A 25847-nucleotide genomic window follows, 5' to 3' on the forward strand; every position below is an offset into this window, starting at 1 on the left:
GGGGGGGAACCACTGCAAGCAAGGGCCTTTTCCCTTTAAAGTCTTTAGCCATTTATAACATGGTATTCTCTGCTCAGAGTTCCTCCTCTTGCAACTACTGGGAGGCTCCTTTGGTAGCTAAGAATAGCCACTGTGCAGGGCTCTTAACTCAGCCACTCCCACTGTCAAAATCTGGGATCCCTGCAGACTTTGTCTGGCACGGGCTCTTCTCCGTGTCCCCACATGCTTCCAGGAAGTGTCTCTGCTCACACAGGGCAGCCTAATAAGCAACGAACTTGTGCTGGATTTCAGAGCCCATCGTAACTACCATGTGCCCTGTGCATGGTGCACAGTGCTTACATACAAGTTGGGGCACTGGTCAGAGGAGCGTGTGGTGGGAAAATGCTCAGCGGGGTTTCCGCCTGCAGAGACAGCAACAGAGCCCAGGCTGGTGAGTGGGAGGAGTAGGAAGTGAGAGGGGTGCTGAGGGCAAGGCAAGGCCGTGGGAATCACAAGGACAAAGTGGTAAAGCCAGGGAAGGACGGAGACAGAGGAGGACAGAGCCAGAAGAGTGGAATATGGGAGGTGGGGAGCTGAAGGAGCCGTGGGAAATAAGGGGCAGAGATGAGTAGGAAGGTGCGTCAGTGGAGAGGAGCGGGCTGAGCAAAAGAACATGGAAAGAAAGTGGAGGGCCAGACGGACAGGAGAGAAGACACTTTTCCCATCCCCATTTGAAAGATAGAAGAAGTGGTAAGGTTATTGCACCTCAGGTCCTGTCTGGACACTACCCCAGGAGCTCTTCTTAGGTCTTGTTTGTATCAAGTCCCAACTAGATCATCAAAAAATGTTTGGAGCCCAATTCTGAGCTGGTGTATCTCCACTGACATTGTGGGGTAACCATACAGATTTGTCTGACCCCATAAAACACAGCGGAATCTGCCCCTGAGCCTCAAGATGATGATTACAGGCATTGTTTAAAGGTTTGAGTTTTTGCCATTTTAAAATTCAGATCTCTTTGAGATGATTTCTGCAGATCTTAGTCAAATCTCCATAGTGGTCAGTGAAAAATTTTCCTCGAGTTTTCCTGTAGGATTTAGCCCTGTTGAATTTAGGCATAAACTTAAAATGTGTAAATAATCTTATATTAAAAAAAAAAAAAAAGTTGTAGGCTTTTTATACTCTGTGAAATGGGGTGTTCAAAATCCAGATCAGGGACCATACTCACATTTTCAGGATGAATGTGTCCGCCCGTTGCCTCTGAAGTAAGGTCTGGAAATCTCTGGTCTGAGCTCTATATATTTCAAAAGCAACAGAGTAGAAAATTCCTCCTCAAAAGCCTGAGCCTGTGAGGTCCTGGGCTGTGCCCTTGGTTCCTGCTAGTGGCGGAGGAAATCGATAGCACTCAACACTTTGCTGATTGCACTGGCCTCTTCCTTATGAGGCAGCTCTGCATATCAGGGCTCTGCATTTCCTCTTCAGCAGCTGATCACAGACACAGTGCATTGCAGACACCATCACAGACACCTAACGCTGAACAGGGAACAAAGCTGATGCTGCTTTGGGTACTTAGGATGGTACCAGCCATTGTAGCAGAAGCCTTGAATTTGGATCTCGGCAGCTGTTGCATTTCTGATTTCACCAGGCTGGATCCAGAAAAAATCACATTGCCATTAGTGCCAGAATAATACTGTTATGAGAGTTTTCTCCTCTTGATAAGCAGCTGTAGACACTGTTTTTGCCCTCGCTTTCCTCACTCCATCAAGGGCAGGACTGACTTGAAGGCAGCAGAGCTACACCATCACGAGTGGGAGCAGAGTCAGAGCCTGCCTGAGCTGGCTGGCAGCAGGGTGGTGGCGGGGAGAGCAAGCAAATGTGGGCCTGTAGAGGCATCTAGTGGCCACCTGGCCAAATTACAGACGCCACGTTTGGGGCCAGCCTCTGCCCAGTTTCCTAAAGCCAGGAGCATGAACCAGGCTCCAGTGCACCGGGCTCGGTGGAGACACAGTGCTCTCTTTTTTTTTTTTTTTCATTTCTAGGCTCTCCCCTATGTGGCTCTTTTAATAGTGATGTTGTTCTTCATCTACGCTGTGATCGGGATGCAGGTAAGTGATGCTGAAGAGCTCAGCTGTGTCTGTCTTCTGTTAGAGTTTTGGGAACTGACGTATAAAGTAACTAGATCAATGTGTGGTTGTAGGGGCTTACAAGAATGTTTTCACCCAGTAAGGTAAGACGGCAGCTAACCTTGGTTGGAAAACATTGTCTGCCTATGCACTTGCAACAGGAGCACAACGCACTCCAGAAAAAAAACAAAAAATGACCCATTTAATGGCAGAATGCAATATGCCAACAGTAAAAGGACCTTGCCTGCCCTCCACACTCTCAAAGAAATATCCAGCAATGGTGGCAAAAGAGATTTACTGCCTTGCTCGTTGGTTCAAAATAGTTGTTTCAGTGGGCTTACGGCCGTGCTGCACTGAAGAAACCCAATTTTTCTGTCGCATCACTTTCACACTGGCATAACTTCCACTGAGTTGTAAAAAGCAGCTTTTGATTTACACCTGTGAAGGTAAATATGGGATCAGACCCGATGTACCGACGCTCTGTGTTTGTGCCAGTTCTTCAGGAAGCTGCATCAACACAATATCCTATTCAGTTTGCAAAATGAACTTGGAACCAGCCTGAGCGTTCATCTGTGCAAGGAACTGATGTTGCATACAGGCCATTGAAGAAAGCATGTGATATAGGCACAGTCTGTGACAGTCCCAGCCTCATTTGCTGTGCTGCTTTTCAAACCAAGCTTCACTTTCCACTTTGGTGTTAATCAAAGATCTCAGACAAGTCAGCCATCTGGGACCAGAGACCGAAGTATAAACAGGCATGGCATAATTGCTTCCAGAGGTCTGCAAACATGACAGGCTTCTTGGTTTCACAATGCCAACAGAATTTGTAACAAAATTCATCTGACCTCTGTGACCTTGTTTTAATTTGTTTCCTGTTATTACAATCACATCTTTTCACAGACTCCATCTACCCTCCCCCAGTTTGAAAAATAAAACTAATCTTTTCTTGAATTATCATAGGTTATCTCAATTGCCCCCCAGTAATTACAGCTGTCATTTAGTCTACGAGGCTCATACTGTAAACTTGCCAGTTTTGCCTTTAATACCTAACTAGGTCAAATGGCCAAGATCTTACAGGATTACCTGTTCTCTACAGAAAATCACTTGAGAGTGTTACACTAGTGTTGTATAGCTACACAAAGCATTAAAAATGGCTTCCAAGGACCCACGCAGATGGGGTCTACGATGATGGGGGCACTGCCAGGGCTAGATATTTTATTCTATAATTCTATTCCCTTTTCTGTCAGCTAGTTCTAAGTTGGCTATTTAATCTTTGGCTAACATTCAAGCCTCTGTTTTAATCATCTCAGCAGCCTGAAGATCATACATGTGTCTTTCACATTGATCTAGATTACTAGATTGCTTCTTACCCTTCTGTCTTCCAATGAGAAAACCAACTTTTCTCATCTTCCCTCTTTGCTTAGAGCCCACAGACCTGTTATCATCACTTTTTGTCCAAATGGCATCTCGGACATTTTGTATGCTGCTTTTTTGAACCTGTTGATACATAGAGTTCCCTCACACATAGGGATACATAGGAAGGAAAATCCTTCCTCACCCCATTAAGCAGCTACCTTGACAGACCAGATGTACCAGATCTGATGAAAATATAAGAATTTCCCACATAAAGGAGACCTACCACTTTATCTCAGCTACTGCCATGATTTAGAGCATAACAACATTCAAGCCTCACTACCTAATGTGCCCAAGTGGAAAAATCCGAATTGATGCTGATGGATGAAGCCACTCATATAATGGCCCGGGAGGCACAGACTGGAACGGTCATGAAAGAGGAACCTCTACCTGCAGCTCCTCGTAGGTACCTAATGCAAAGCACCCGTAGTAGCTGCCGCCAGTGCATCATGTGTGAGGGAAGCTGCAGGGTGGAAAGGAAAATCAGACTTCCAGCATGGGAAGTTCCATTGCCTACGCTTGCCTGAAATGAAAAATATGGGCTGCCTCAGCTCAAACTGCCTCTGAGCATTTAATCTGTCCTTCTGCTCCTCCTCAGTGCAGCTGGGGCTGTCACTGCTACCCACAGTGTGGGGGCGGTCGAGGCTGGGCAAGGCCCACACGTCCATGAGGAACCCCTGCAGAAAGCCTGCCACGTACAGACCCTCCCTCCCATCTGGCATGGCCTCCCCGCCATTGTCCCTGCGCTTCTCTCCACATCGTTGTTTCTTTTGGGGTGTTAATTATCGGTGACATTTGCTTGAAAAGAAGCTCCGTGTTCTTTCAGAGGTGCTCTGTTCCAGCTGCTCATTTTGGCTACGAGATTACAGTTCTCAGTCCTTGAGATCTCTGTCACGTTGCTGTCGATGGGGAATGAATAGTCCTGACTGACTATGCTGTGCAGAGACCTTTCTGCCAGGCAAGGTTTGTTAAGCTCTCAGTCCCGGTGCCCAAAAGTACCAAAGCTATATAAGACTTTTTCAAAGAAGCCTGAAACTCTCCTGCACTGGGGACTTCACATCCGAGGGCAGGCCCCTAAAAAGGTTTGCTGATGGTTGCAGGCTTCGTGCTGTGGCTGGATGAACTAGTTGGTGTAGCGACGATTGGTTGGGCTCGGAAGCAAGGTGTAGGCCACCCTTGTCTGGGCAAATCTAGTCGTCATCATCTTCACACTGCTGCATTCAGGGAGGGGGTGTCACCTGCTGGTGACAAGTGTAGCTACTAAAAGGGCAAGCATTTGGACAATCTCCAGATCCAAGGCAACGTACTTTACATTGTTTTGGAAAGATCCAAGGCACCCCACAGAGTTGGAAGCTCAAGGCTTTGCAGCTGCTGGTCTTTTGCTATCATTTCCTCCTGGTGAAGACAGATAAGCAATGAAGGCTTTTCTTCTGTGTTATTGATTTCTTTCAGCTGGACCCCCCCTCCCCATATGAATGCTTGTTACAATAACGCCCCATATCACGTATTCACAGTGTATGAAATAAGGAAGGATGTCTTGTTTTAACAAAAGATGCCTCTTGCCACAAAATAAGTGCTTCTCCGGTGATAAAGCACAAGTAAGGGAAGCAACAGCAAATATGAAAGACCTGTGGAAATGATTTTTTTAAGAGAAGAGCAGATTCTGTTAAATATCAGAGTCAGGGTGAGGCCAAGAGCTACAGGTGACAAGAGGTTTGGGGATTTTGCAGGGCTAACCTGAAAAGACCTCTGCTCTCTGCCAGGTGTTTGGTAAAATTGCGCTGAACGATACCACACAAATCAACCGAAACAACAACTTCCAGACCTTCCCCCAGGCAGTGCTGCTGCTTTTCAGGTGGGTGTTTGACAGCTCTGGATTGTGTCAGTCTGAGAGCACGATTCCTCTGCTCTTGGGCACAGCTTATCTCCTTCTACCGTGTCATGCTCACGAGGTGAGTAGAAACATGTTGTCCCTTAGTGGGGGAGCCTAGGAGTTACATCAGATGAAACAACCAGTCCATTAAGTTTTGTACCCTGACAGCTGACACTGGCCAACACTCAGTGCTGGGGAGGGAGGCAAGTCCTCCTACTCAGAAGGAAGGTAGCCAGTTTTCAGTGCTCTCAAACGTTGATATGCTTCACAAACTCCTCCTTTCGTTCAAATTGAGCCAGTATGACTTCCAGCTTATTTTAGCAGGGAAAGGGACATGAACTCCCACTCATGCTTTGGCATGGCCATGCCCAGCTCAGCTTAGCACATCATCCTGCTCCAGCTGTGGCCAGGTGTGCCAGGGCCAGGGAGGGGTGCTGAAGGAGTGGGGAGTTGGCACATATTCAACACTCTTTCCTCGTTTTCAAGGAGTTATTTCATGCAATCCATAGCCATGTCACACACGTCTCAATGACTCTGGCTGGTTGGAGCACGACAGCCCCATACCCACACTAGGCAAAGCCAGTCAGGAACAACACGCTGATGATGGCAACAAAGCTGAAAAGAGGAGCGGGGTATGCCAGTGTATGTCAAAGCCTGGCCATCAGCCTAACTTGCTCTTAATTGACCTCAGTGGCAAAACTCCCATTGATGTTCATGGGAGCAGGAACAGGTTGCTAATGTGCCAGTCTCTCTCGCATCGAAGGTCACTGCTGTCTTCCCTTGCCCTTTGCCATGCCCAGGTGTGCCACCGGTGAGGCCTGGCAGGAAATCATGCTGGCATGTCTCCCAGACAAGAAGTGCGACCCAGAGTCGGAGCCGGCCAACTCCACCGAAGCTGATCACTCCTGTGGCAGCAGCTTCGCCGTCTTCTATTTCATCAGCTTCTACATGCTCTGTGCTCCTGGTGAGTCCGCCCCAGCGACCGAAACCTGCCCTCTGTGTGTGGCAGCAGCTTCGCCGTCTTCTATTTCATCAGCTTCTACATGCTCTGTGCCTTCCTGGTGAGTCCGCCCCAGCAACCGAAACCTGCCCTCTGTCAGACTGAGCCCCTGCCTCCCCAGATATCGGCACTGCACAGGAGAAGAATGATCTCAGAGAGGGGAAATCTCCCCACGGGGTCTTTCCCAGCAGCACCCTTTCAGTGACAACACCCCCTTGGTCACTGCCATTCCTGCCTCCCTCCAGCTCTGGGGGATGCTCTGCTTCCAATCCCAATCCTTTGTGCACAGCAAAGGAGCGCTCTTCCCCCCTCCCCCTCAATGAGAAAACCAAATTAGCGTGTTGTGGGCTGTGCTGAGGCTAGCAACGCCTCAGCCACACTTCCCACCTTCCCTCCTACCTTCCTTCTGGCTGCTGAGCAGGTTTTTCCTCCCCTGCCAGCAGCAATGACTGTGAGAATACACATATCCCACTTGCATCTGCTCCGGTTGGCAATGCGGCATTGCTCAGAGCGACAGCACATGCTCTGCAGCTGGCATCAGTGCGCAAAACTCTCCCAGTGAACAGCAGCAACATTTTAAAAGTTTTGGTCTTGGGCCAGAAGAAAGGACTTTTGTCTCAGCCCCACTGCCTGTAGAGGTTAAATCCCAGGTTCTTCCACCACTACCCCGTTCTGCTGGGCAAAGACACCGGTAAATAAAAAGCCATTGCAGCATGTCTAAGAATTCAGCAAGCTTGCACCTCATCCATTCAGTAGGGAAGAGAAAAATGTGACCAGCTGAGAATATCCCACCTCTGGGATCTTCCCATTTAAACTGGGGGGCTGGCATGGGGGAACAGAGAACCCACCCCCAATGGCTTCCTAGTTTTATGAGTCCAAATCCAGACCTTAAATGGAGAACCCGATAAAGTCTACTGTTACCTGCCTCATCCATCAAGTCGTCTCTGTCCTTGTTTGCAGATCATCAATCTTTTTGTAGCTGTTATAATGGATAACTTTGATTACCTGACACGGGACTGGTCCATTTTAGGACCACACCACCTGGATGAGTTTAAAAGGATCTGGGCAGAGTATGACCCTGAAGCCAAGTAAGTAACCCAGCCTGGATATCAGAGCTCCTCGGGAGAACAGGCCTGTTATTTTCTGTTCTCCAGACCCTGTGCAGTAAGTGCCATGTTCCTACTGCAGGAACACTTTTTTTCTGCAAAAAATCTTAAACTAGATACCTCCACAAGGTATTGCTGGTGAATCCATAAGCCAGCAGTGCAAGGATACACACAAAAATCTCAGCATTTAGGCTGCACTGTTACCTGGCAGGACATTGCTTCACTTTCAGTCCGGGGGAGATACAGACTGTTTAGGGATATGCAGCAGGAGACTGAGCAATGGAGGTTAGAGGGTTGGTTTATTGTTGCATGTGTTTGGGATATTGAGCTGTGACTCTTCTATTTGACTTTCTACTGACAGTAGAGCTGCTGTGCTCAAATCTCCGTTTTGTCATATGTCATATAGGCCCATCACAACCTGTACCTTCACATGGCTGCGTTACGTTGTCTACAGGGTTATTTACATCAGCAGACTTGCAGGGATTTAAAGTTACACAAGAACAACTCACACAAGGGCTTAACTGACATTCAGTATTATATGCTCTGTTTGACACATGCTTAGGCTTAAAGTGCATTTAGATCCCTGTGGCATTACAGTACAGTTGACAATTGTAATTGCAAAGCCCCCCTCATGATGCAAAAACTGTGGAAAGAGGTCTTGGCATAAACTAAAAGCAGATCTCTTTAGGAGACATAGTGTCAAGATTAATTTGGGCTCAGGTTCTGCAATATGTAAGGCCATGTCACATTATCAGAGTGATACGTAAATTGAAACCCTTCTTCCTATCCATGGTGACTGCCCAGAGAGACTTTTAATATGGATAGGGGATAAGCACAGAATTCTAATAAATATACTGTTTGTTAACAAAACAGATGCTACTATTTGTGCTTGTTTGAAGGCAAGACTGCAGTGGCTGAAGCCGTATAATAGATAGCCGCTCAGTCCAGATGACATCCTGTTCCTTCCCATCTATAAACGGGAAGCTCATTTTTTCCCTCTTCCGCACCCATGTCCCATGCTTGAAGCCCCAACTCTGGCTCTGGTAGCTGTCCTCCCTCCACGAGAGAATGCTTCTTTTGAGATGCCATTTACAGAACTTAAAAGAAACTCAACTGCTGCTGTGGAGGAAATTCAGCACTTTGTTTTGCGCTGGCTCCAGTGACAGCCCACAGCATAAACAAGTATCAAAAGACAGTGGCTTGGGCCTATTTATATGGGAGGTAAAGCACCAGGAGAAAAGAGACCCTTTGCACCTCTGTGCCTGCTATAGACCTAAGACCAACAGGTAAACAAGCAGCCGTAGATTTTGAGCAGGTCGGGGGGGGGGGGGGGCAAAAATTGTCCATTCATGCACTGAGGAACTGCAGCATTCGAATCACTGAAGTCAATTCTTGCAAGTCTTGACTTGTGTATGACTGACAGCTGGGTTTTCTGTACCAGTAGGAGTTATATGAGTGCTGGGCAAATCCTGAGGAACGCACCGAATGCAAGAGGCCTGAAATAATACCTTCAGCTATGCCCAGGCTACAGGGAGTGGCAGCATGGGGCTGGACAGATCGCAGTGATGCTTCTAGCTGCAGCCGCACTCTGCAGGCGGATCAGCAGGTTGCCCCGTGGTAAGGACGCGACCCTCACTGTGCTTTCTTCTTTAGGGGACGGATCAAACACTTGGACGTGGTGACACTGCTCCGGCGGATTCAGCCCCCCCTGGGCTTCGGGAAGCTCTGCCCGCACCGGGTGGCTTGCAAAGTAAGGCACGCTGCGGCTCGGGGAAGGCGGGGAGTCACGAGCAGCTAAATACCCCGCGATGGCATTTTCTAGCTGGGCCTGCCGCACGGCCCGGCCGCCTCCCGGGTCGCTGCCCGCCGGGCGGGGGCCGGCGCCGGTCCCCTTCCCCCCGGCCGCCCTGCGCCGCTCCCCGGCTCCTCCGGGCGGCAGCAACCTAGCCCAGGGCGGGAGAGTCGCCAGCGGGTGGGTTGTCCGGTAGTCCGAGACATCAATCGGCGCACCGCCAGCCCTCTCTCCAGCTAGCGGAGAGCTCCCATGCTAACTACAGCTCTCAAATATCGAGCAGTGAATCAACCACACGTATGTTTGCGGTATCAAACACACATCCCAAGACAGATTAGGACAGACAGAAATAACAGGGCAAGTAAAAGTATCCCTGAGATTTTCTTTGGACTAAGCAGTGCGCCAAAAACCTAGTCTTATCTCTCATTCTTGCTTAAATAACGGACAGATACTAAACAGCAAGGTGAGCGTGGTATTAAAACACAGGAAGGGCAAGGACAGATTTTCTGTGAAAATGTCTCACTCATTTCTTTGGTTGTGAGACTCCGGCTATGACAAAGGACTCTCTCTAGTGAATAACGACATGTTTATAACCTTTATGCTTCCTTCAGTTGAAGTTCTTTGTTTATCTCCTCGCAAGTCCCAGAGTTTGTATGTGACACTTGTAGTTGTTTTTTATATCAATCTCAGAGCAAAATACAAAGCCTGGGGCCTGTACACAGAAGTATGTGACTTCTGTGGCCTACTGCTGATCCCTTTCGGTTTGCTGTCTAGCAATTGTTTGTTGTCTCGATCTGGTTCAAACTCCCCATTCTGTGACCGCAGTGGTAGGGATGGGGGATGACACCCTTTCCTCCAGTTTGGTACTGAACCAAGCCTGTTGCATGAAAGTGGCAGAAGACAGAGCTCAAACAAAATCAACCCCTGAAAGCATAAGAGTTCAAAACAAGTCCCTGGTGTCTCTTACCTCCTGAGACAGAAGTAAGGACGTAAGATCTGGTGACTCTGCTACATCTGTCTCAGATACATGTCATTGGTCTCACTGAAGCTCACCCTGCAGCTGCAACAGTACTCAGCACTCACTCTCTGTCCTACATGGCTTTACAGAATTACTGCAGGGCAGACACAGCGTTGTTTTAAAACGGAGAGGGGGAATAGTTGGATAAAGTAGACCAGCTTTCAGGTTCGGCTAATCCCCTTTCTTCAAGCCTGTCACCTGAAAGAAAGGTTCTGGCTCTCTGTTTGCATTCATTTGCACCAGGCACAGCTTTAGGGCAGGTGAGTTTGCAAGTGCCTCATGAGGTATGAAGAAATCAGTTTGCTCCTTATAAGAAAAAAAAGGTGTCATTTAAAAGCCAAATGGTTTGGGAACTGGAACAAATCTCTGTCCATGTAATACACTGTGGGCAAATGCCCACTGGCCACTGGGGAAAACGAAGGTTAGAAAGTGATAGCCACATAGAAGAAAACAGAGTATTATCAGTGGAAGAGAGACCCCAGGGCAAACACACCATGGCTGGGACCATCAGTGGATATGACAAGTACTTTTATAATTGTGTAACTAAATCCACGGGCCATGGATGCTCACATAAGAGGGGTAGCAGGTCTGGAGGGCATCATGAGGCTTCAGTCCATGTGTTGGCAGTATGATTGTTCTCTTTCTTCTCCTTACTCTACAGCGCCTTGTCTCCATGAATATGCCACTGAACAGTGATGGGACTGTCATGTTCAATGCCACTCTCTTTGCGTTGGTCAGAACAGCACTGAGGATCAAGACAGAAGGTAAGAAGCTTGCTGACTGTAAGGGTACAAAGGTAGCTGAGTAGTGTTCACACCAAAGTGTGCTGAGCTGGAATACAACAATAAGGACATCTTGTGTAAAATGATCCCAGTTACTCATAAGCAGCACATGGTACAAAAAGCAATGTGAAGATGTTTGGAGGAATAATATCTTCTAGGGAGAGAACAGTGTTTCCAGTTATCTAGAAAGCTGGTGCTTCCCATGGTATCATCTCAGATTATTGATCACGTTCTTTACAATGGTCTCAAAGTTAAAAGCTTCAGATCAATATCGGCTCAAACAGCAATCAGGGGGAGGAAGAAGGGCAAAGAAGCCTCCCCTTGTCCAAAGCGGCTGCAGAGCTGGGCCACTTTTTGACTGCTGTTGCCACTGATCTTCCAATCCAAGGGAGGCAAAAGATCTTGGACTCGAGGGTCTCACCTCACTAAAACTCCTCCTGTGCTTCCTATTAGCATGAGTTAACATCACATTGTAGTGACAGTGGTGGTGTAGGCCTAAAGACAGATGAGAAGCAAAGGGACTGTTAATAGCTTTGCATAGACCAGCAGGTATAGTTGGGGAAAGCAGACAAGATTTTGGACTCAGCTTGTCCCCTTTGTTGCACTCTGTCGCCTGCTGTAATGAAAGATATTGGTCCTGAGTCAAAGCCTGGCTTCATGTATTAATGAGATGCTCTAAAAGAGCATGTATGTCTGTGATTCACAGCTAAACACCTCTGCCTCAGGAGTGGCTGCATTACATTTCAGGCATGGGAAAGCAGAGACCAGCAGAACCCTAGTTTACTGTGCCAGGATTATACTGACAGCTGAGCCAAAAGAAGTGGTAAAATTTAAAAAAAAAAAATTATATTAAGGCCTTGAATGTTGTGCTAAGCAGAATTTGACTGTAGCCAAAGAGGCTCTCCTGAGGAAAAAGCCAACCGCAACCCCTGTAGGACATCTTGTGTCTTATGAAACAGAGGCCCAAAAAGGACTCAATTTTCTTGTCTGTCTTAGCCTCAAACTCTCAGAGTCATTGCCAGTGAACTCCTGGGAAACCACCTAAAGCTTCAAACTGCTTGCTTTCTTGCCTTAGCAGGATCTTGTAAGTGGTTAGGGCAGGAGTTTGGAATTAGCCCTCCTGAGTCAGATTTCTGCCTTTGATGCTGTCTACCTGTTTCATCCTCAGCAAGTTACTTAGTGTCCCTGTCTTCACTGCATCCTATTAAGAGAGCTACTGCCATGCAGAGCCCTGTGCAGCACACTGAGGAGCCTTAATGCTGGGGAGCAATAAGAAAAGCTGCAGGAACAGCACCTTTAGGAAGACAGGATAGTGGTTTCGTACACCTAGAGAGAGAAGAGAGCTTCAATTATAAGGGGTTTGAATGTACGTAAATCAAGAAATAAAATCGAAGGTGAGTCCTTTGGGAGGAAATGGGTGCCTAGAAGGAAAGGATATAAACCGAATCTGCTTCACTCACTCTCAAGGGGTAGTGTGGCGTGATTAATGTCTCATTTAGCTCAGAGCCCCTTGGAGGAACATGTAATGTCTAAGTTCAAACAGTTACATAAAAGGCTTGTTATAGCCTATGCTGTTCTTCAGAGAATAAACATGAATATCCTGGGACAGTCCTCTGAGTTGGATAGTGAAAGCCTTGCACATGCCCAGAGAGCCTTGTCAGAGCACTGTGCAGACTCTCCAAGGCAGACTCTTGGCACCACCTGAAGAACTTGATATCTGCTGGGAGGCAGAGATTGCAACAGGTAGTTCTTGGGAAGTGCTGCAAGCAGGCCCAGGTCTGCAGATTTCTAGATGCATCTTTACCACCAATTATTTGTCTTCCCCAAGCTGTAGTTTCCCATTAACTGACTTCTGTTCTCATCATATTCAACCTTTACTGGACCTCAATTAAAATTTGAGGTGTTAGATGAGATTGTTACTTTTTGGGATGAAGTAGTACCATGGTTCTGTTGTTTCTGGCTGTTGCAGACTATCAGTCAGTAACACAGTCACCTTCCTACCCTTAGATGACTATGCGTATTTAGGAAGAAGACCTCTTGCTGTGAGGGGGCTTTAGGAATGGTCAGAGCATCTCTTTGCCCAAAAGTTTCCACTACTGAAAAAGCTCTGATATTTTCCACCTAAGATTGCCATGCCAGACGTGAAATTGCTCCTCTGCAGGGTCTGCTTAATTCCTGTCTCTGATGATTTTCACCCTGCAGGTAACCTAGAGCAAGCCAACGAAGAGCTGAGAGCAATAATTAAGAAAATCTGGAAGCGCACAAGTATGAAGCTGCTGGACCAGGTGGTGCCCCCCGCAGGTGGTGAGTGCAGGATCTTGTCCCAGTCTCTGAATCTCTGTCTTTTTCCCCACCTGACATATCCTACTGCATCTCGTGATCATCAGGTGGAATATGGGGGACAAGCTTTCTTCTACAAGCTGTTACCTGTATTTCATCAGGCTGAGATCTGTTTCTGCCTATACTAACATGAGTATCATGTTCTTGCTGCTGAGAAATCAGGGAAGGAAGAAAAGGTGTATAAATAGGAGTTAGAAACCTTTATTCCTAGATCTTGCCCCAGTTTGATCATGGGCATTTGCTCCCCTGGACATTACCTGGTGCCTGCTGGGGGCAAAGGAAGCAGGCAGAGCTAAGTAGCTCCAGAGAGGATGATGTGGACTTTATCTGACTGCATAAGAGATATGGCCTTACACACAAGTTAAGGATGCAGCCCCATCTCATAACCCCTTCATATTTAGCAAAACTACCTTTACTATGGCATATAACTCTTTTTTTACTCATGTAACTGCTTTCTACTATGATACCTGTCAAAGACTCACGTACCTAGGGACATTCCTCAGCCAGTCTGAACTGGTGTAACAGATTGCTGTGGGTTTCTATGCAGCGTCCCTGGTAGGCTGTAATTACCAGGCTTCTGGGCAACTCCTTTGCTAGGCTTCTTGGGACCCCAGGTGCATGGGCATCCAGTGTGGCCTTCACTGACCTTCCAGGTGGTTCCAGGGGCTATAGCACAGAACAGCACTTGGTAGTTAGTTAACAGCTGCAGCCAGATCCTGAACCTTGCTCAGCCTGCTCTGAAGTCAGTGGACCATGTCCACTTAGCTTACATTTTGGCTCATTGACACTTTTGTATTGAGTGAGAATACAGCAATGACTGCATTTCTGGGGAGAGGTGATCATTTTGGTTCGCTCACACCCATGCTAGGCACAACCATACAGAATTTCAATGCAGAGAAGGGCCAGATCAGGTCTGGGATGGATGGTCAGTCAGATGCTGTTGGTGAGCCCAGACTCTTGAGTGCGTATTACCCCAGGCTGTCGCAAGACAAAGCAGCATGTATTGACCCAGACTGGGAGGCTGCTGCTATAGCAAGATCCTATGTGGTAAACCAATACCAGAGACTGCAAAGGTTAGAGGCACTTCACCATAAACAATGTACATCCAGAGGTGCATAGCTATCGGGGTTCTCTGCCAGCAGAGCCAGTCTATCCAAATGCCATGTGCACCTCTCCTCCTGACTACTTACAGCAAGCTCTGGCTGTGGAGCAATCCCTTCTTTCAGCCCTGCACCCTGATGCCATAAAAAGCAGAGATGCACTGTGGTGCCTAGTGTTTCTGCTGCGAATTGCAAGGGTCACATTAGCAAAGACACTGTTTAAAATCAGTTGCTTATTTAATTTATTATTTTTTTTAATACCCCTTTGCAGATGACGAGGTGACCGTCGGGAAGTTCTACGCCACTTTCCTGATTCAGGAGTATTTCCGGAAGTTCAAGAAACGTAAAGAACAGGGACTGGTGGGCAAGCCCTCCCAGCGCAACGCGCTCTCCTTGCAGGTGACAAGCGGGCACAGGATGGACAGGGGTGGTACAGTAGAGGCATTTGATCCCACTTCCCTCTCAACCGTTCTGGGGGCTGCAATGGGCTATCCCCACTGGAAAGGAGCTTGTAGACCCCTTGAATTAACACATCAATCCTTTTGGATAAACATGTATGTACCACGGGCCACATCCCTTAGCTCTGGAGGTGGAAGGCACAGGTGAGGTATATCCACAGTTTATCAATCTGCCAGTAATATTTGAAATTTGGGTTCCTTTTAGAGAACTGGTATGAAGTGTCCAGCAGACATTTGCTTATTACCACATTCATTCTACCCTTTCTGAGGGGAGTCACTATAACAGGGTCAGGGAGAGCATGTTGCCAGGAGGCAAAATCAGTTAAAAAGCAAAAAGCATACCTGGATGCCAAGGCCATCCAACGGACAGGGCATCAGGTTCTAAGACTTGGGATCTGTTCACCACTGTGCTACATGTTCACTGGGTGAACTACCAGGCTGCGTGAAAGAACGAGAAAGCCCCATTGACTGTGCAAGCAGCACCATTTATGTCCCTCAAGTGTACAGTGAGGAAAAAGGGTGACTCTGGAGTTCCAGCAAGCTAAAAAGTGCTGTGACACAGGCACGGGTACAGACGGAGGTCTCTGCATACCCACAGCTTAGCTCCCTGGATGGACTTCCTGGAACAGATTCCAGTCAGTGAGGGGTTTGAGGACTGTCCAGGTCCAGATGCCAGAAGTTTAGCTATTAAATCCATATTTAAGCTGCTGATTAAAAAGAAGATATTTTCGGAGGCACTGAGTACATGGTTCATCTGGAACTGTGGCTGCTCTAGGGCTTCTGGTTGTGGATCTGAGAACCCAAAGTTGAAAGCATGCGGACTTGCTTAGTCAAGCCTGTGGATTTATGTCTATGTCCTGTTGTGATGAAGCCAGGGGACTAGCAACTAACATTCCTGTTTTGAATTGCTAAGAGTTTTTCCCTCTCTAAGCTGGAGATGAAAGAACAGAATTTGTTGGTGTTTTTCTAGGAGCTGGGGATGCTATATTAAGTAAAAGGGCTTCACAGTGCTTAGGAAGAAATAGCACTGCTTTTATTTCTCATATACCCACTCGGAGATATGAAGCTCTATAGTTTGCTGTTTTGCAGGCTGGTCTGCGCACACTTCACGACATTGGGCCAGAGATCCGACGAGCAATTTCTGGAGACCTGACAGCTGAAGAAGAGCTCGATAAGGCCATGAAAGAAGCTGTTTCTGCTGCCTCTGAAGATGATATCTTCCGGGTAGGTGCTGAACAAGTTTACAAGCTGAGGCTAGACCAGTAGCTGAGCTCAGAGTGCTACATTCTCTTTTAGGCACTCTGTATTTCAGCTGGGGCCTCCTTGTTTTCTAGACCCTAGAGTAGTGGACTCAGGGTGCCAAGTCCTGAGATCTTTGCACAGTTTTTATCCCATTTTCTTCTCAGTGGAAGTTTCCTTCATAAAACCTAAATAAAATCAGAACGAGAGTGGCCAAAGAGTCTGAAGAACAGATCAATTCAGCCATCCTACAGTCTGCAGAGCAGCAGCCAGGCATACTTTGGTGTTTTGTTCACTCCTCCTTTCAGGGGCACAAGTAGCATCCTTCCAAAAAGTATACCAGAACCCACCAGAGCTCCTACAGAAGGAGGAAATTTTCCAAGCAAGTTACCTAAATCTTCTCTTTCTTATTTCATTCCTATTTCTTGTAATTGTCTCCTCTGGTAATATTTCCTCTCCTTTGGCATTTTCTTCCTTTCCTTACAGAAAGATGCCGTCAGTCCCTTTCATTACTCATCATCTAAACAGTACATAAGTGGCTCATTAAGTCTTTCTTCATTCATTCCTCCAGGTGATTAATAGTTTCTGGTGCTCTTCTCAAATCCCCTCTCATGTCTAAATGTTGCTTTGTAACTGCACTGTGAAAACCAGAAAGCAGTTACCTGGTTCTTGCATCCCTACCCGGTCCTGCACTCCCAGGACTGGAGGGAGGTGTAGAGACACATTTGCCTCACCTATGCACCTGGCCAGTCCTCTGAAATATCTTAGAAAGCTAAAGCTTTCACAGCCTGCGTGTACCTAGTCTCTCTGACAGAGAAGTCCATGCACTATCCTCTGGCAGAGAGAGCACCAGTGCTATCATGCACACTTTGGTCCTCACATTTTTTTTGCTCAACAGGCTAAGCAGGAAACACCAGGGCCTTTGCAAACCTTCTTACTCACAAAGGGAAAATAATTTCTGTTTCTCTGACAGAGAGCCGGAGGCTTGTTTGGAAACCATGTCAGCTATTACCAAAGTGATGGCAGGAGTGCATTCCCCCAGACATTCACCACCCAGCGACCCTTGCACATCAATAAGTCTGGCAACAACCAGGGGGATACCGAGTCTCCATCTCATGAGAAGTTGGTGGACTCCACCTTCACTCCCAGCAGCTACTCATCTTCAGGCTCCAATGCCAACATCAATAATGCCAACAACACTGCCCTGTGCCGCTTCCCCAGCCCACCCAGCTACCCCAGCACTGTCAGCACAGTGGAAGGCCACGGGACCCCCTTGTCACCAACCATACGTGTGCAGGAGGCTCCTTGGAAACTACCTTCCAAAAGGTAAGCTGCATGGAGCAGAGAGTGGGTCAAGGGACCAGGGAGAGGAACATGCATGCAAACACCAGAGCACTGCTGCCTAGCTGAAGTCACCCACCAGACATCGCCCGGCCTGCAGCCTGGATTGGGCCTTCTGGTTCTCCACTTGTGCCAAAGCCCACGGTGCAACAGATATGCATCAGCTGAGCACTGCAAAGCAGCAGCACTCTCACTGACCAACACACTTGATTTCTTTGGGCTTTATCATGAAGAAGCCTTTGTAAGAACCAAAAGGAGCCTTATTTATCCCTCCTTTGCCACAGGGAGGTGTTTTATCAACTGCTAACTGAAAGACAAAGGGACTGCAATTCATCTCTTAAGCGCCCAATAGGGAGCTTTGTGGAAGTCAGTAGTTTTTCATTCAGTGGGTCACATCCCTACAGAGGTCACCAAAGGCATTCTGGGAGGAGGGAGGCAAGGTTTTCAGAAATGCAATACTGTGCAAAGCAAAGAAAATCCCCTTCTCTGGACAGCTTTCAGGCTGTTTACGCACAGATGACTAATACAAAAGGAGTATCACTTTTATCAGTAGGAGATATTTTTAACTGTTTCAGTAACAGCAGGAAGAAGCTGGAAATTTTTTTTCAGTGCAGAGAGTGGGCAATGCTGCCCCAACAAAGGATAGAATAGGACAATAAGACTGAGGAAATTCAGTGGGTGCAGAATTGCCCAAGTAAAGAGTCCAGTGGTTTTTCTATTTTGTGCCTTCCTGAGAGAGGCCACAGGAGTTGCACAACAAGTGTTGCCATTTGCCCTCCGCCTTGCTGACTTGTGCTGATGTGACACTGCTAACATGGTGTTCTTTTCTCTTCTTGCTTCCTTGGGTACCTTCCTTGAATTAGGACGCATTACTACGAAACACTGGGACGGTACGTGTTCTCCCTCATGCTCTAATGCTCTCTGGGTGTAAGACCCACTGTTTGTCCCATTGAAAGTCCAAATCCCCATTAATGCTGAATATGAGCTCTTCTTTTTGGTGTCAGTAGGACTGAAAAAGAGGTAATGATCACCATGACATCTCCAGAAAATACTCTCAACTCAGGGCTTCCTGGTTTTACTTTACTCCTCAGAAAACACAAATTCAGAATGAAGTGAAATACAAGGTCTGAGACGTGAGACAGAGGGACAAGGAGGAGGCAAGCAGGGAATTAAGGGCTGTCACGCCTAAGGGTTTGAACAGATCCTACTGAATTCAGTAGAAGCACTCTGCAGTTGGTGATGAGAAAAAAGGGACCAAAGATGGAAAAGACAGCAAGGAACAAGAGCATGAACAGGAGGCAGAGGGGAGAGATGGTGCAGAGTAAGGGATTTGGGAGGCAGAGACCATACACCACAGAGCTGAGAGAGTTACTGTTAGTGTCTAGGAGGCTTCTCTGAAATTCGTAACCAAGGCTTTTGCAACAAGGGAAAAAGCTGTATTTCCAAGAGCCCATCTCAGATTTTACTTCAAGTTCAGTGAGGTGTATCTTTGGAAAAGTGGTCAGTGTGATGTGCGCATATATAGAGTGCATGTAGTCACAAATGACAATAATATGTTTACAGTATTGTTCAGCATTGATTTAAGAAACTCTTCCTCTGAAAGAGGACACAAAGGTTGTTGCTTTGTGTTTGTGAACTCTGCTGATTTTTCTATGATAGCTCTTCAACATTATAATAAACTGAGACAGATGGAGCCTGTCATTCTTGTCTTTATAACAGGTTGTCTTTACCATCTCCGTGTCTTGACTTGTCTTTTTTGCTCATTAGCTCCAGTTCCAGAGACAGCCAGCTGGCAATTGTTTGCCAAGAGGAAGTGTCTCAGGATGAGACTTATGATGAAAATTTGAATGAAGACATTGAGTACTGTAGTGAACCAAGTCTGCTCTCTACTGAAATGTGAGCTTTGCAGCTTTAGTCAAGGTGTTTGGGTGGTTCTTTAATTAAGGGGGAGAGGTGGGAAGAGGTGATGTTTTTCTACAAAAATTTCAATTTATGGGATAAGGCCAGAAGACTTTGGTCTGACAACTCAAATATCAGAAAATAATTTTTAAAAAATGCAGTTCAGCCCTGAGAAGTAACATTGAAAAGGATATCTTTCACCTAGGATTTTCCTTCTCCTCAAATGAGACATCTGGATCCGCAGGGCTTCCCCTCCCTATTCACTTCTACCATCTAATGTTCCCAGATCTCATCTTTAGAGCGTTGTCTGCCTCGTGGCCTCTCTTACTGCCCCTGAACCAGTTATAGCTTGAAGTTAGCTCACTATTGCATCCATTTGATAACATGATCTTCTTGGCTTCCTTGCTGGAAGAGCGGTTATTCTGTCCAATATCAGCTGCTTTTTCTAGAATCCCTCTGTTCTCCTTTCCAGGCTTGCATACCAAGATGATGAAAACAGACAACTTACTCCACCAGAAAACAACAAAGGAGAGGACACCCGGCACTCTCCGAAGAAAGGGTTTCTGTGCTCCTCGGCGCTAGGTAACATCCCAGCGTGACATGCTGGCTGTGCTCTCCTCTGCCTCAACTGAGTTCTCACGTCTTGCTGGAGGAATCAGCATGTGTGGGCACGGGCGTTGCTGTTTGCTGCATTTAGCTCGTGAGACCAGGAATCCCACGGCGTGCATACGGTCCTGATCGCGCACATGACTGCTGACTTTATGCTCAGTCTGTAGATGAATCTGTGGCTGTTTGGATAGTCCATGTGATCTGTTTGATTAAGCTCGCCTGTGAATTAGGGGAGTTTATTAGAGTGCCATAGACTCTCCAAACAATCACCAGGGAGTCACCGAATGGGCTAGCCTTCAGTATATGGTGTTCTGTTCTGTGTGTATTCAGCAGGGAGAAAGAAGACGACGTCTCTTTTGTCCACTACAAGGAAAACAGTGAATTTCAGATTAAGTTAATACAATATAAATTTGCTTTCTGCTCTAATTGTATCTGGAGATTTTCAAGTGCTTGAGCGTGTAGACTACGCTCAGGTGAAATCCATGAATCACAAGATTTTATGAAAGTATCGGGACAAATGTGAGAGTCTGGAATAAAATGAGCTCTTTTATGTAGAATATTTTTCAGCCTTTTTCCTGAGTACTGGTGTGGAGAAAAAGGACATTTTGGGGAGAAACTAAAAAGAATCTTGTATATAAAATATATTCTTACAAAATAAAAGTGACAGACTAGGTAGTGTAATGTTTAAAGTGAAGCTACTGAGTCTTCGCTCAAATCCTTCAGGATGCTTGTACAATTGAGTATTTTAAAAGCATTTACTTTATTTCAAAACTTAAAATATTAGGCAATGACAATTCCTATATCTATCTGTAAGGCCAAATTTGCAGTCAGTCCTTGATACAATGCCTCATCAACTACATTCTAGTGAATATTTATACAGTGATGTCATACTCATTTTACTAGGTTTTTTTCTCTAGAAAGAGGAAATACTTTTTATCTGCGTTGTAGCATTCATTCTCTGGGTTGTAACACATGTTTCCTCCAACCCCTGAGAGGGCCTTTTCTCAACAAATCAATATTATAGCTACTTACTATTTTCAGAATTCTAATTTTCTTTGATTCTTCAGAAAAATGTCAACAGGATCAAGAAGTCCACAGAATATTTTAGTGTGCCATGCAGCTCTATCTTTAATACTGGATTTATTTGCCATTCTTCAGAAGTAAAGCCTGTGCACTTGTTCATAAATATACTTTGCAGTACTTTTAAATTCCTGCATAGGGAGTACCTTTCTCGTATTTATAGAAGTAAAGTTTAATTTTATAGCAAGAGAACAATGCAACTGTTTCAATAGTTCCCCCTAAAATCTTTTTTTTTCCCAAGAGAAAAAAAAGGGTTTTTCTCTTCCCTTCTTTCCAAATTTTGAAAATGCTTCATGTCTATATAAGCAGCCTTCCATTCACCAGTGAATTCAACCATTGATTAATTCACTTCCACTTGACCTTGCTATAGACACAGCCTCATAAACTGTGGTATGTCTGGCAGCTAAGGGACACAGATCATATGCAAGCGGGAGGCAAATGTCACATGAGCAGCCTGACACCCCCTCCTGCACCAGAGCCTCAGCTGCCATCATCAGTCCTGCTGAGGGCTTTCCCTGAACCAGAGAGGTCTGAGAACACTTCCACTGCTTAGGAGGGAAATCGGCTGCATGGTATCTACTAGGACAGTGTTTTAAAAGATGAAAAATAAAAATCATCATCCAGAATTTTATCTTGCAGCTTGTTTGGAAGGTAGTGCTGGTTGGTCCATGATGTTTGACTGCTTTTTGTAAATACAAATGCTTTGGAAAGGGCAAGGTGTTGAAGAAAAGTGGAGAGAACCTAAAATGTGGGTGTCTTTGCTGCATCTCCAATGGGACTCCAATGCACTAAAAGAAATTGAAATCAGATTGACTGTAGTGTACTATGAGTGATGGACACAGTTATGTGTGATTGCTGTTTCAGGTCGAAGAGCATCTTTTCACTTAGAGTGTCTGAAAAGACAGAAAAACCAGGGTGTAGATGTCTCGCAGAAGACAGTTCTGCCTTTGCATCTGGTACATCATCAGGTAAGCATTAATAACCACAAAGGGCCCAGCAATGTAACTGAGACCCTACCATCTGCAGTGCCCCCACATTGTATCCCAATGAACTTTTTAAAAACCATTTGGGATAGTTTCTCACGCATATCAAAGGTCCAATTTTTAGAAATCGTATGTGCCATCATGCTCATTCCTGCTTTCAGGATTTTTAGCATTCCCAGAAGAATGCTACAGGAACATGTCCTTTGGAATCAGCAGAGTTATCATTTTCTGATGTCCATGAAAGAGTAAAATAAAAAACTAGCTAAAAGATAAAAATAACTACCCAAATTGCATGCTGCAGTGCAATTACACTGGCTTTGATGGTAGTATGCATATGAATAAAATGTTCAGGGTCTACTTTCATATCAATTAAAGGTAACCAGTAACTGTAATTAATCATTTTAAAACATAAACAGATTACATGTAATTTATCAGCTTCTTAAGCCCTTTGTAACTGCATTCAGCAGCCTAGCAAATGTATGCTTAGGCACATACCTACATGATTAGCCAGTTGTCATAGTCCAAAGTAGATTTGTGTCTTTTGGTTTGATGATGCCACTTTTTGTCACCGTAAAAGAAACAAGTGCAGATGGTAGTGCCAGCCTTGCAAGTGAGACATCCTGCTCCGTGCAGTCCCCCAGGGCAGGGCAGAACAGCCTTCACACCTCCTTAGGCTGCCACAGGGGCAGAAAATGCCACACGGCAGGGGCGGGAGGAATGAGAAGTCAGAGCGGAGGAGTGAGAGATGAGCGCACTTGAGGCTCCCTGGCTCTTCTCACCTCCACTCCCAGCCAGTTGTCCTTTAAGGATCAAGCTCCAGAAAGCAGTGGTCTGCAGAGAGTTACAGCTGTGGCAGGGACAACCAGCAAATGTGTTGGGACAGGGAAGAGTAGGCAGGAAACAGCTTCCCACCTTGCCCACAGCGGCAACAGTCCTCCCGAGATTTCCTGCCCTCCCACGGCAGGCCAGGCAGAGGGGACACATGCCTCCCATGCTCTCAGCCCACCCAGTAGGCAGAATCACCTCCCTCCTGTAGAAAGAGGATGGAGCTACTTCACCCTTCCTCATCCCACCATGCAGCTCCAAACCTGGAGAGATGGGGCTCTACCCCCCCCAGTGTCATTCAGCCAGACTGAAGGGTTACCCTGAAATAGGCATCTGGCCTCCAGCTGACAACACTCAGCAGTGTTCATATGTTTACAAAAATGTTAGCCTACAACAGTGCTTAAAACAAGAACATAAAGTGGAAAGGTTGCCTCTGCTGAGCACAATGGATTTGGTTGCTCGTGAATGCTTGAAGGGGTATTCTCACGAAATACTCATACATCATGATATGTAAATACATGCAGCTGAAGCTCAAAGCAATCCCTAAAAGCTTCTTTCAACCTACTCAGTACCTTACATTTTGGATAAAACACCTTGTATATGTTTCTGCCAACAAGCTGAAAAACTGGTTCAGTTGTCCTGCTTGACAGATCTAGGGCTCTCCTTGAAGTCCTGGCAGTTTAAGGGATGTGCTGAGGCCATCATAGCCTGCAGGGCATGACTTATACATGCCAAAGGGCAAGTATAAGTCTTGTCTAAGTGTCTTGTCCTCCAGACAGCATTTTCAGGCAGGTATCCAAGAGGCAGGAGGCTTGCTGGTGTCTCTCTACAGAGTTAGCTTACACTAAACACATAGCCTTCAGATAGCGGAAGCTGGATGAGACTAACCCCAACCCAACCAAGAGGATTCTCTGCAACGCAATCAATGTGCTTTTGTATTTTCTATGCATTTATTTATTTGCTCATACTAGGCAGTAGTGAGCTCTGTGAGATGAGCTTATGACTCTGACGGCACTGCTTACGGAACAAGGCAGCAGTCACCATGAATAAGGCATCAGATCAGCCCTGTGCAACAGGGGGCTTCTTGAGAAATTTGTTATAAAAGGAAGCTGGATGACTCAGAGGTTGTGTATATGATTACAGGAAGGACAGGATGGCTCGAAGTATAATCATCAGACATTGATCCTCCCACCAACAGCAGATGCCTTAAAATCCAGTGGTGGATTTATAGTTATTGCCAACTGCAGACACATCTAAAATTCACATCTGGTATCCATTCAGGTTCCACAGTAGATACTTACAGAAAACACAGCAATTGGCAGTAAAAGCTAGCAGTATGGGTCGTGGCAGCGGTGGGAAAATGAATTGCTGTCTCACCCACTGGAGAAGAGGTGGTGTTTCTGGCAAGGCTGTGGGGAGTGGGGCTGCATCCCTCCTGTCAGTGCAGCGGCTCCAAGGCTGAAGAACTGCAGTCGTGAGAGTTTTCAGTCTGGTGCTTGGCACTAGCGCAGGATACACCATTTAAAGGAAAGCTTGCAAAATGAGTTTGCAGGAAACATCCAAACCGTTCCAGCAGCAGGCAGCTGTTTTCACAAGCCTCAAGACCCTCCAGGCCCTTCTCAGGTAGTTTCTCCAGCACCTCATCCTTCCACCCCTGCTGCTAAGAGCAGGCTCTCACTCGTCTTGTTTCTCCTCTGTCCGCAGGCATTAGCGGTGGCCGGCCTCAGTCCCCTGCTCCAGCGAAGCCATTCCCCCACCATGTTCTCTCGGCTGTGTGCTACACCCCCTGCTACACCCTGCAGCCGTGGCTGGCCGCAACAGACCATCCCGACTCTGCGCCTCGACGGGGCAGAGTCCAGTGAGAAGCTCAACAGCAGCTTCCCGTCAGTACACTGCGGCTCTCAGTACGCTGAAAACACCGGCTGCAGCAGCCCGAGGAGAGCCAGGCCGGTCTCCCTCACTGTCCCCAGCCAGACCGGAGGGAGCAGCAGGCAGTTTCACGGCAGCGCTGGCAGCCTGGTCGAAGCGGTAAGACTGCAGAGTCACGAAGGACACGAGCAGTGTCAAGGCCAACTAGAAATGCGGTCTTCGGAAGAGCAGGGCAACAGATATACTGCTGCCCACAATGCCAAGAGTAGGAGAGTCCATCTCCAAGCAGGGGCTAGCAGCATGAATGGGAGAAGGACCGCTGGGGAAAATACAGCAGTAAAGAGGGTTGCGATGGGGTGCAATAGGGTTGATGATGCGGAGTACTAACGTATGTCTTTGTCTCTGGTTCCCTACCTGCTTTTGAAGGTCTTGATTTCGGAAGGACTGACGCAGTTTGCTCAAGATCCAAAGTTCATTGAGGTCACAACCCAGGAGCTCGCAGACGCCTGTGACATGACGATAGAAGAGATGGAAAATGCAGCAGACAACATTCTCAATGGTAACAGCAAGCAGAGCCCCAATGGCAACCTCTTGCCTTTTGTTAACTGCAGGGACCCAGGGCAGGACAGTGCAGGAGAGGAAGAGGAAGAGGTGCAGAACCCGGATTGTAGAAAAAGTCAGGAGGAGCTCAAGGACAGCAGGATTTATATCAGCAGCCTGTAGTTGCCAGGGCTGGAAGCGATGCTGGTTTTTTATTTGTTTCAATGTTCCTAATGGGTTTGTTTCAGAAGTGCCTCACTGTTCTCGTGACCTGGAGTAACCGGAACAGCGTTCTTCATTCATTTCTGTTGGGACGAGTCGCAGAGTTGGGTGGTGTAAGAAAGCTTTTCAGGAGCGGATATAACCCCAGCACGTGTCCATGAAGGAAGAGTGAGGAGGAGGAGGAGGAGGAGGAGGAGGAGGAGGAGGAGGAGGAGGAGGAGGAGGAGGAGGAGGAGGAGGAGGAGGAGGAGGAGGAGGA

The 25847-nt window shown here is 46.8% G+C and overlaps 1 protein-coding gene across 1 annotated transcript in view; it reads left to right on the forward strand.

Annotated features, from left to right (window-relative positions):
* The window catches only part of CACNA1C (calcium voltage-gated channel subunit alpha1 C), a 521583-nt gene extending 496034 nt beyond the window's left edge, over positions 1-25549 (forward strand). Inside the window, exons 33-48 of the mRNA XM_009278953.1 lie at positions 2016-2081; positions 5276-5367; positions 6186-6333; positions 6429-6446; positions 7346-7473; positions 9145-9241; positions 10963-11065; positions 13286-13387; positions 14795-14922; positions 16071-16205; positions 17194-17546; positions 19329-19457; positions 19933-20042; positions 22014-22117; positions 24662-24985; positions 25253-25549. Coding sequence (XP_009277228.1) covers positions 2016-2081; positions 5276-5367; positions 6186-6333; positions 6429-6446; positions 7346-7473; positions 9145-9241; positions 10963-11065; positions 13286-13387; positions 14795-14922; positions 16071-16205; positions 17194-17546; positions 19329-19457; positions 19933-20042; positions 22014-22117; positions 24662-24985; positions 25253-25549 — 2334 coding nt within the window. The remainder of the gene's footprint in view (positions 1-2015; positions 2082-5275; positions 5368-6185; positions 6334-6428; positions 6447-7345; positions 7474-9144; positions 9242-10962; positions 11066-13285; positions 13388-14794; positions 14923-16070; positions 16206-17193; positions 17547-19328; positions 19458-19932; positions 20043-22013; positions 22118-24661; positions 24986-25252) is intronic.
* The last annotated feature ends 298 nt before the right edge of the window (positions 25550-25847 follow it).

Source organism: Aptenodytes forsteri, unplaced genomic scaffold (genome assembly GCF_000699145.1).
Source record: "Aptenodytes forsteri isolate BGI_AS27 unplaced genomic scaffold, ASM69914v1 Scaffold241, whole genome shotgun sequence".
NCBI classification, from domain to species: Eukaryota; Metazoa; Chordata; class Aves; order Sphenisciformes; family Spheniscidae; genus Aptenodytes; species Aptenodytes forsteri.